The sequence below is a fragment of the Prosopis cineraria genome, unplaced genomic scaffold (genome assembly GCF_029017545.1).
Source record: "Prosopis cineraria cultivar Desert tree isolate PC_DT_omini unplaced genomic scaffold, ASM2901754v1 PC14, whole genome shotgun sequence".
In the NCBI taxonomy this organism is placed as follows: domain Eukaryota; kingdom Viridiplantae; phylum Streptophyta; class Magnoliopsida; order Fabales; family Fabaceae; genus Prosopis; species Prosopis cineraria.
Window position 1 is genome coordinate 1920491 of NW_026555345.1, and position 12177 is coordinate 1932667.

The 12177-nt window shown below is 31.6% G+C and overlaps 1 protein-coding gene across 2 annotated transcripts; it reads right to left on the minus strand.

Annotated features, from left to right (window-relative positions):
• Positions 1–204: 204 nt before the first annotated feature.
• LOC129293701 (uncharacterized) lies at positions 205–4496 on the minus strand. 2 transcript variants are annotated; one of them, XM_054931787.1, is made up of 5 exons: positions 4149–4496; positions 3789–3916; positions 2133–3536; positions 1870–1895; positions 205–1348 (listed from the first exon to the last, which is right to left on the minus strand). In XM_054931787.1, the coding sequence occupies exons 3-5, from the start codon at positions 3499–3501 to the stop codon at positions 602–604; spliced, it is 2142 nt and encodes a 713-aa protein (XP_054787762.1). In that variant the 5' UTR covers positions 3502–3536; positions 3789–3916; positions 4149–4496; the 3' UTR covers positions 205–601. The 2 variants fall into 2 exon arrangements, with proteins under 2 accessions (XP_054787762.1, XP_054787761.1); XM_054931786.1 differs by lacking the exon at positions 3789–3916.
• Between the last annotated feature and the right edge of the window lie 7681 nt (positions 4497–12177).

Sequence of the window (12177 nt, forward strand, 5' to 3'; positions counted from 1 at the left end):
TGAGATTCGAATACACTATCATTTCCCCCAATTTTGGTTACTATCTTCGCCAATTAAAACGAGGACCACGTAGCAGTATTTTTTCATTCTCGATTCTTCACATATCAAATCTCTCAAACAAAAATTGTTTTGCACAAAGCCAAACTATCGGTTTTCATCTCCTCTATTAACATATATGCAATTCATATCGTATACATACCATCCTTTGACGCAAGCACTGTTTATATATCATTTCGATTACTCCAGATCTCAGAAGATGGTAAAATAAGAAACATCTTTTGGGGAATGAAGTAAACTGATGGCTTAACATAAAAAACCCCCCAGGTGCTCCTCAGTTACGTAGGTATATTGAACTTCAACTATCAGAAACCTATTTTTTTAACAAACACATAATACATTCAGTCTCCGCACGAAATGCACCTCTTGCCAGAATGATCTTTTAGCATATAGCCTGAGAAGTTCTCACACTCATCAGCACGATATCAGCCACTGAAGAAGCAACCTCATCCCATGGATTCTTCAGTATATCCTTCACACCAGAGCTTATCCTGTGGTCCTTTAGCATAACTTATGCTAAATTTGAATTACAGAGACAATACTTTCATAAATTCTTTGTATTCCAAACTACAAGGGGTCCCTTTTTCATAATCTCGCATGGCCGCAGAGTGCCTATTGCTTTTCCCATCAGTGCCATCGCAGCAATGCTTGGAAATTGCTTCTTTTGAAACCCTTCCATCACAGGGTCTAAATCTATCATTTCATGCTTTGCAGGCGAAGAAGCAGTGGCATTATGACTCCATCTCTGAATCCAGGGATGAGAGAGCGAATCCTCTACAGTTTGCTTTGCTTTGACGAAAGAGGACCCGCCATTTGATGATACAGTTGCAGGTAGACCTGGTACCCTCGGCCCTTCAGTGAGAGAAATTATTTTGGGTTCCAAATTTGTTTTTCTGCCTTTCAAAATTTTGCTGAAAATGATATGTGCATTTTCATGGGAAGTCTCTCCAAATTTTTCATTCCTGCTACCAAGAGCAGAATCAGATGTAGAGAGCTTGAGTCTTTTTAACCATCTGCTGCTTGGTTCTGATCCAAAAGAACCATTGCCACAGGCCTTGGATTTTGAATTTCCGTGGTCTGCTGCATGGTAAAGGAGGTGTTCTACATCCAGACTTTGGGTTTTGGACGTGCTAGTCTCCCTTTCATCCACTGGACCTGTCACAGTGTGAAGCTTAAGAGGCTCTTGGTTTGCATCATGCATCGCAACACTTGCTGATTCTGCTTCTGTCCTCTCCTTAGCAGAAGTTATTGCACCTTGACAGGTTAACGAGTTTTGACTCTCCTTGAGGAACTACAAAATTCATAATTTGATTATGGCGACCATATTAGCAACTTGAAATTTAAGGTAGTATTAGATAATACCCTTGAAAAATGCCCCCCCCCCCAAAAAAAAAAGGTCCAATCAAATATTTTCTACAAGGCAATTCTCTAAGGAGAACAGCAAAGGCACCGGAGAATGGTCCAGCAAATTTTGTATCAAATAATATCATAACATAATGAAATTTTAAGAACCAGTTAAAAAAAAAAAAGCATATAAGAACAAAAATATATATGTATACACGTCTGGGATGAAAAATCAACGTAATTAAACTTAGCTGTATCTGTAAACATGCTGAACATTGAAATGTTTCTTGTCATCAATATGGATGCAGAATTAATGAAATAACAGTTTTTCCAATACGCTAGACTACGATGGAGAAATCGTCAAAAACAAGCAAAGATGTTAATTGCTCAAAGTGCTTAAGCAAGAAAGAGGTGTTTGAAAAGAGAATAAAAGGGCATCCAGAAGATCAGGAATTACGGTGAAATCACCTTATTTGATGGCAATGTAACATCACCTGCCAAAAGAAAAAAGAACCTTTAGCCTAAAAAACATCATAAAAAAATAGCTACCATGCGGGCAACATTCATAATATTATCTAGGAAACTTCAATTCATTGTAAGCTTTAGTATAATGTGAAGTTTTTAAATTATTGGAACAACTCACCAGAAATTATCATTTATGGAATTATTTGTAGTATGAAACCTAAGGTATAGCATAATTCAACATCTCATTTTAAAGGATGCAGATTTACCAGGAAATTGATCCTCCTGTAAGGCATTTATATCCATGGTTTCAGTTTCAGCAGATGATTCATTCTTCAGGATTGTCATAGTTTCAACATCTTGGACACTTTTTCCTTCCCTATTCGTAGAGCTCCCTGGTGTTTTCAGCTTCGCACTTTCCAGAGCATTCTCACCAGTGGATGAGGAGAAATAAGGTATCTCACTGGAAGCATTTCCTTTGAATTTGGTGGTAATTACTGACTCTCTGAAGAATTGCCCTTTTCCAGAAACATCAGTATTTGCCGACATGGGAAAATGGTGAGCTGTCTGAAAGATTTTGGTGCGGCCTCTCGATGACTCTTCTCCTGACTCTATGGGGGTAAATATCTTCACAGTCTTTGCATCATGATCAGAACTGGGCATTTGAAGTACAGGAGAGCTTCCATGACAAAAGTTATCTATTTTACTTGATTCAAAAGGGCTGGTCAGGCTTGCACACTTTGCAGCACCAGTATAATGTTGCGTCTTCCAATGATGGTCATGTTGTTCTTGAGCAAGACTACTCGACATCAATCCTGAAAACCCAGATGTTTGGGGGTCCAACAGATTACTCATTGTCTTCTCATGAATCAAAAGAGATGAATAGCTCCGATGATTAGTACTTGTGAAATGCTCCCTAGATGCTAAGTTGTAGCTTGATTGATATATTTCATGCTGCCCATGTGTTAAGGTGGGCATTGAAGATTTGCCTTTGTTATATGCATATGGCATCATGTCAGAAGTTGACTTTACATCACTCCAAGCAGATGCTGAAACAGTTAATTTGTTCTTCTCAATGGCATTGGAAGAATTCATCAATAGTTTAGTAGGCAAAAATCCTTCAGAATGCAAACGAATCTCAGTTTTCCCCGGAGAAACAATATTATTTTTAAAGCTTGCATCAGTTTGAGACTTCATAACTTCGCTATGGTAAATAGCACATTGATCGCCCCTTAGAGACAAACTACCATCTCTCTTTTCAGAAATAGGATACGATTTGAAATCCAAGCTTCTTATCCTTAAATTTCCAGGGTTTTCTTGTAGATTCCCATTCATGATGGTAGCCTTTGTAGCCTTAGTTGCTTCTCTGATTGCTCCAGTGCTTGTAGAAGTATCTGTTGCAACATCTGGCCCACCTTGTACATTATCCTGCTCGGCAACACTGTCTTCTACGACTTCTCTTCTGGAGTCACAATCAATCGATAAATGATTATTATCCTGAGTTGCTGACTTAAAATCTGTGTGCTTCCAATGAGCCATCCATACTAATTGGTAACCATTTAATGGCTGAGCATCCATTGCCTCGTTTTCATGATATGCTTGACTAATATCTTCAGGCATTTTAATTTTCTCTTGCATGACACAATTTCATCCTAGTATTTCCCAAATGTCACCTGAAAATAGAGTCAACTCAAACAGGGAAAAACATCCGGATGTTTGACAACCAGAAAGGTATCCTTAACTAAAAACAAACATCATATTTTGATCCTCCAATAGACTATTCAAGTTGGCCCTACACACACTTTTGTTCACAATTCGGTTCCCTACAGGTTTCAAAATCCGTCCAATCCAGCCCCTTTGTCAGCGAACCACTAACTTATCTAAATCTAATACATATAGTAGCATGTCACATTTTCTCTGCTTACCATCATTAAACGGCAACCAAGCATTCATGGGGAGTCAATATGAAGGCAAAACTACTCCATACGTCACTGCTAAATTGCCTGATATCAGCACTTTCTTCGGTACACAAATTCTACTAAATTTTGAAAACCTACGCCACCATAATCAAGTTCAATACAAAAGAAAAGAAGGAAGGAAGAAGACGAGGGCAAGCTACAAAAGAAGAAAAATAGAATCCAGCAATTGAAGTACATGTCCCAAGCCAAAATAATGAAATTTGAAACAATTTTAGTGAATTGATAGCAGAAAAGACACTCAAAACCCAAAAACAGAAAAACAAGCAGAATTACAGTTAAGGTGAATTGAAGAAAGAAATGCTTTACCTGTAAAATTTAAAGCCGAAAGAGTGGGTGATCAGAGAAACTCGGAAAACCGTGGAACCAGAAATAAGAGTCGATGCAGGATAAACACAAGTTAGGATCCCCTGAGTAGATGCTGATGGCCCAACGTGAAGGAAAAAAAAGTTGGAAGAATATTTTATCTTGTTTTAATCTGTCTGTTTTCGAAGCATTTTACAACCAGGAAAGGGGAAGACCCAGATTCGAATTTATTTAGAACAGAGGATCGCTTTCTTGGATCCTCAGCCACGAGAAACGCCTTCCTCGGAGCCGACCCGAGAGAGAGAGAGAGAGGGAGGGAGACGGAGACGGAGAGAGGCAGGCAACAGAGTGAAGAATGGAGGTCCATGTGGCCCACTTATTAGAACTTTTTCTCTAATTGGTTTGTTTTCTTTCCCATGCCTTTTTCTTTTGCTGATGTTTCATTTATATAATATATAAAAGATAATAAATGTATCTAAATTTAATTATAAATAAATTTTATTCTTTAATATTAAATTTTTTTTAAATCACGTAACATTAAAAATATCTAATGTCTATTAATTATTAATAATTTTTATTATTTTTTTAATATTTTTATTAAATTAAGGATATTTTTTCTCTTAACTCAAATATTTTATAATAAAAAATATTAAAAAAATATAATATTGAGCCCTCTAAAGGTTAACTGTTGGCGAGAAAACAACAAATGATAAAAAATAAAACTTTTAAAGTTGAGAGATAAAATTGATTTATAATTAAATTTAAAAATACTTGTAATATTTTGTGTACAGTTTAAGAATTCAAATTACCCTTAATCATACTCACGTTGGTCAAAAATATAAGATATTTTTTAATAAATTAAATATTAAAAAATGTAAGGTATTTTTAATCTTTCGAGGTGCAATTATTACTTTTTTTAAAAGTATCCGTGTTGATAATGACTTTATATTTATTATAGAATATTTAATAGGGGTAAAAATGAAAAGATAGGGTTAGTTAGAAAGTAATTAATTACTTTATTAAAGGATAAAATTTAATTAAAAATTTCTTATATTTTTAAATAGAGGGAGTGTGTATATATATATAAGCTTAATATATTACTCTAGGTGGAATTTTTTCAACATTTTTTTTCCTTCTCTTGTAACTCAATCAAGTAACCTCTGGTTTTCCAATTTTTATCAGTAATGTTATAAATTTTTAATTAACTTACACTTTTAATAAATTAATTAATAATTAATATTACTTAAAATTGTTCATTATTTTTATGTTTACTCTTATTTAATGAATAATTTTAATTAAAAATATTATTAATTATACTCTTAATTAAAATTTAAAATATTTTTAAAAAACTGTATTAATTACATCTTAAAAAATTTAAAATATCTTAAATTTTTTTAATATGATACTTAAAAAGATACGGTGTAACGTACTGAATCAAGAAGATGAGAGTTAGCAATTATATAATAAATAATGTATATGCACACAGAGAGACAGACCTACATAAAATTCAAGTTTAAGGTGGACAGATGCCTCCACTAAATTTCACGAAGATATATACATGTGTGTATATCGGTACGAGTAAGCTTTATATACTTAATTTTATATAATTAATATATTTTTACTCAATCAAATTGAAACAAATAGATTTTAATGTATTAATAATATTAATAATAAAAATGTATTATGAAATACATAATTTATAAAAGATTTATATGTCTTAATTTAATTAAAAATAAATATATTAAGTACATAAAATTTTTTTCTTTATTACAGCTATTATTATGCCTCCACTAATCTTCTTCATTTGAACTTATTGAGAAGAAGTATAGCAAATTTCTAAGCGAAATAGACACTAGAGAAAATGATAAATAATGATTCTTAAAAAGTATAAAAAACTTTGTATAATTGAAATATCAAGAATCTACAATTGAGAAATCATGATTTAGAACTTAATGGTCTTTATGTTAGTAATTTCTTTACCGGTCTTCAATTGTCATTCTCCCTAAATACTATGCCAGCTATGCCCCGTACACAATCTGCCGCTTAATATATCTATATATGTATGTAAAGAGATTAATAATAAGCTTGGTGTGGGATCAAAATGGAGAGGAGGTACTCCTCTCATGATATTAGAGCAGAGAGAGTGAATGTTTATTTTAATTTTATTTATAAGCACCTCAATCATCATTATATTTATTCTTACTATTTTATTTCTATTAAATATGAAAAAATTTATTAAATGCAAGAGTATTTTATTTTAAAGTCGACATATTTAATAGAAATAATAAAATTTTTAAAATTTTTAAATAAAATAAATGAAGTTTAATATTTTTTATTTTAATGAAGATGTTAAAATAAAAAAAAATTAATCTTTTAGTTCTCTAACTTTTAAGTCACTTATAACTTAATCCCTCAACTATGACTCGTTGTGACTCAATCCCTCAATTTTTGAATCACTTACAAATTAGTCCTTTAATTTTTATTAATTTTTTTTATGTTAGCTTATATCTTACATCAATAAGCAAAAGGAGGCTATTTTAAAATAATATATGAATATTTTTTTATCCCTCTTATTTGATAAGAAACTTTTAAAAAAATTAAAAAATAAGGACCGAGTTATAAGTGAGTCAAAAGTTGAGAGATTGAGTCGCAGTAAGTTATAGTTGAGGAATTGAGTCACAGCGAGTCATAATTGAGAGATTGAGTTACAAGTGAGTTAAAAGTTAAAGGATTAAAAGATTAATTTTTCTAAAAATAATTTATAAATAAAATAAATGAGAATATGAAATTAAATATCGCGGAGGATTGAGCACCACGTAAATCAGGAGAGCATGCATTTAGACGCCTTGTGCCCACGTCATTCTTGCTATCCATTATTGGAGGAACATCGGCTCTTCAATACTGACCCCGGCAATAAAGTCAGATGCTCAAATCACATGTTTTCCATCTCCACTTTTGTTTTTGTCCATTTAAACGTCACTTCACTAGTCGATACTAGGTACTAGCCTACCAATTTGATAATGATATCTTTTCCATTTTCCTTTTGTCTTTTTTTGGCGTTCACGTGAAAATTTGGGCATCTCACCTCAACAGTGACGACTGACGAAACTCGAAGGCGGAGATCATCCCATGTCAGATATTGGGCCTTTTTGAAGCCTGTTTCTATGCCTTTTTCATTCTTCGGAACAAGAAATACAAAGTCACACTATCTGATTAGGTCTCAAACAGAACTGTTGTCAATAAGAGAACGCTCATAAGCACCTAATTCAATTTTAAGCATTTCAAAAAAAAAAAAAAAGGATAAGCGCCTAATTCAATTATAGGGTTAAGGCCTAAAGGGTAATTTAACTCCAAACATATCAAAAGTCTATAATTTTAAATTTGATTTTTGTTCAATATTTTTTTTCATCCTTTGAGAACGATAAAATGTAATCCCTGTTATTAATAAAAATTAACTTTAAATATTAATTGATCAAAAAATAATAAAAAAGAACCAAAAAAGTTATAAAAAAAAGTCCCAAAAATTACAAACAAGGACACAAGAAATTATAAAAAAGAATTAAAAAAATTTTCTTGATCACTTTTTATAACTTTTTTATGTCCTATTTTATAATTTTGTAGTTAATTAATGATCAAAATTAATTTTTGTTAACAATATGAGCTACATTACAGAAATTATCAAAAGTTGAAAGAAAATATTACAGAAAAAACAAGTTTATGGTCCCAAATATTCTTAAACCTATGATTTAAGGATCAAATTATTATTTAAACCTTAATTATATATATATAACTTACTTAGATATAATTAATTAATTATATTTTTATTTTATTGTCAATTGAAGATATAAAACTTATAATTTTGGTATGATACGCCAAAAAAAAAAAGATTTATAAATAAATACCTTGCACAACTTGCGCTCCGCTGCACGAGGAAGAAAACATTTTGAAAATTCAGATTATACATGTTCTCATGCTAAAAGGAGGCCTCTCTATTCTGATTGTGTTTGAATTAGTGTTCTTACACGTTCAAACACACATTAACACGAAAGCTTGTTTCTAGTTGCTTCTATGTCCGACCAAAGGAGGGGGAAAAAAGGTTTTATGGAAATTGTATTTTGAGACTCTTATTATTATTATTATTATTATTATTATTATTATTATTATTATTCATCGTTTCAAGATGAAAATTCATATTCTACTAACATGCCCATGCGTTTGAATTTCTAATTGCTTTATTGAATTTTCTTAAAAAAACTTTCATACGTAATTATCCAATAAACGTCTCAGATCATTGATCTTTATTCAAAGCCTTTCATCTGTAATTTTTTATTTGACTAAATATATGTCTCAGGCTTGACTGGTCGGCATGAATTATCACCATTACCTGCTTCTATTTTTACCTATGTATAAATGAAGATAGCATTATAAAAGGATAATATTAATAATAATATTCTAAAGTGTGGTCTTGATACTAATAACAATGACAGTGATACAGTGGGGAGACTGAACTACTTTTGAAATGGCTATGGCCTATGGCTGTATTAGATTTTACTTGCCCTAAGAGTCATTTGCTTTTTTAATTATGATAGGTAATACTGAACTCATGTGTTTTTTAGTATTTCAAACTTAGATTTAAATTCTTTGAAATCAATATTTTATAAATTACATGAAGTGTATCTTTTTAATGAATAAAAAAAATTTATATTTTATAAAAATTACTAAAATGAAAAACTTTTAAGAAATTCAAGAATCTCAATTTTAGATGATTTAAATCTTTCAAACTCATAATGTGTTATGTTCATGTTGCTACATGAAATTGTGATGTTATAATCAATATGAATTTTTAGAATGACTGACACACACAATTTTGCCAAGAGATTAAGTTTTTCTTGTGAAATTTAAAATTTGTATGACATAATTAAAATATTTTCATTTACAAAATGACTGGTTAGGTATTCACAATAATGTATTGAATGTGTAAATATCTCTGTTGCCAACCTCTTCAAGAAAAGATACCAGTTAAAATAGGACACATACTTACGTCATATTTAGTCTACAAGAATCACGGAGATGAAAAAGGAATTGGAACAAGATACCATATACGAGCATGTTTATAACTGAATCTATATTCTCAAGAATCTCAATTATAGCAAATTAGTCAGAATTTGATTCCATCACGGTACCTAAATAATTCGATTCTATTATGTTTGTTTACCACTTTATCCTCACCTTCTAGATGCCACATTCACTTCCAGTACAGGCCTCATCAAGCAACAAGTCTCACACATGATTTGAAGGTCTCTTTTGGCATTGCCTTTTCCTTTTGCTTACCACTATCTTCAATCTCCTCCGACTCTGATGTTGGTTTATGACCTTCGCCTCCGTCAATATTGTAATATTGCCTCATTAACTCAACAAACTTAACAATAATACCATGCAATACTATGGTAATTAGGGATTAACCATTCTAACCATCTTATCATGATAGAAAAAAATTAACTGCAATTAAAAAAATAGCTAACCATAGTAGAATAAGAAAAAACTAATTTAAAGGTTTACTATGGTTAATAAAATTGAATTTACAATATATAATTTCAAATAAAATATATATTAGTGAACCTTCCCCTAGTAGAAAGAATTAAAATGGCACATTTAGTACTACTATATTAGAAACTGATAAAATCGATCATTAATAATAGAAAACAAATCTTTCAAATTATTGAGATCCCAAGTTTCATAAAGTAAACACCCAAATTAAACAATAATATATCTAAATTAGAGTTACAAAGTATCCAAAAGCATGAGATATCTCTTAATTATATTAGAAAACCTTTTAAAATATGATTTAAATGACCATTTTCCAAAAATCATAATCATTTGTTGCAGCCAATGGTACGTTCACTATGGCTGATGATGTTGAGACCATCCACCATCATCCAACATACTTGTACATCGTGATAAGTGTCTTTTATGTCATGCGTTACAATGCATTATATAGAAATAACAATGCAACTGTTGTCAAATACACAACATCGGGGGTGAACTTCTAATGCATCCAGGCCTCCATCCAACATTCGATTGGAGTGATATAGGTGTTCGCAGAAAGTTTATTCAATAAATTAGCTAATGGCACTAGTTGTATTTCAAAATTTTATCATATTAAGAAATCACACACCTAGCACTAAAATCACTCATTTTTCACTTTGAAAAGCCTAAAGGTGTCCAAGACCAAAACAAAGTGCCATAAGCCAAACAATTACCAAGACCAAACCTCAAGGACTTAGGACAAATTGTGTAATATGTTAGATATGACAATTGTAACATCTTGATTTTTACTTACTAAGCTTAATCAGGATAATTAAGTTAGTTGACATGATGTGTGGTCAGGGGGGAATAATAAGTGTTTTAGTTGGATTTTCATGTATAATTTAGATCCAAAGTGAAATTGGTCACTTGGGAAATAAAAAATGAATAAAAATAAATTAAAAAGCCTCTATGCCACATGCCGCGACGCACAGGGCCACAAAACGAGAGCTACCTTCTTTGTATCATATGTCGCCGCGCACAGTGTGAATTCTATAGAAATAATACACGTACTGATATGAAAAATAGAAAGGAAAGGACAATGGAAGAGCTTACATTTGCTTTGCTAGGGCATGACTTAGGGGAAGATTTGAAACTCCAAATCATCTAAGGTAATATCCTTAAATCATTCTTTTCTTTTTCTCTTTAATTTTTTTCAAAGATTTAAGTTAGGGTTTGATAGTGAAAGTGAATTTTTAGTCAATAGAAGTTATGGGTCTAAATTTATTAGCTCAAATCGAGTTAATGAGAGTTGTTTAGAGTATGTAAATCTAGTATTGATGATTGTGGTGGTTGTTAGATGATAGGCTTCATTAATGTTTAAAAATGGACATTAAATCTATCATTATTATGGTTATTGAGGTATTGATGCAATGTGGGTGTTTAATGAAGTTATATGATGTAATAGATAGATAATAAACCCAATAGGTAAATCTAAATGTAAGCAATATAGGCATTGGGTAATCTAGAAAGGGAAGATTAGAGTTGAAATGTGTGAAATTGGCAATGTTAATGAAAGTTGACTTGATAAGTTGTAGATTAAACTCTTGGACACTTATCTTGACTTGAAAATTTAAGTTTGAAAGCCATAACATTGAGAGATAAACCTTTGACTTTTCAAAGGTTTGAAGTAACCAGGAGAATCCTATTTTGGATAGTTATATGTTAATTGCTTCATGATGATAATTATACATTTAGTTTGCAAATTATGACTTGTGAAGATTGTAACATGCGATGAAATATTGTATTTACATGTTTTACTTGATGTGTATTAAACATGCAAAGTTGTTGGTGAAATGAGTTTTTACAATAGTATATGTAATATTTCAAATAAAAATATTTTCGTGTTGTGTTATGAATGAGTAGTTGGTGGTGAATATGAGAAAGAGGAATAGAAGAGGTCAAGAGTGATGTGTCTATGTGTTATGGTAAAAATGAGAATTTATGCTCAATTAGGTAGCGCACGATTGTGAGCCTAATGTGATTATTGTGATAACTAATAAATGAAACTATGAAAAGAGTGAGCATTGTTTATGACATGATCAGTGAATGAGAGTTCGCTTAAGGATTGGGAGTAGAAAAAAATTTATATGATATTTAGGCTGTCCTTCAGTATACGAGGATATAGCCTTATCTCACAATTTGTTGAGGGACTGTCCTATTGTCAAGGGACTAGAACCTAACTTTCTCCACCAGTTCAATGAGGAGAATAGTCTAGAGTATGAGACACACTAGAGATTCGAGAAAGGGGGAAGCTATGGTTTGAGAGTGAGTCATGTGATCTTTGACCAGGTCACACCTTATGATTAGTGAGCCTGGGTAGTCCAGTCACACGAAAAAAGTCTTATTCAATGTTACAGCCCATGGTTTCATTTTGAGAAAATAATGAGGTTATAAGGTTAGTTAATCATTGTTTATGTAAATATATGACATGTCACATGTGTTGAGT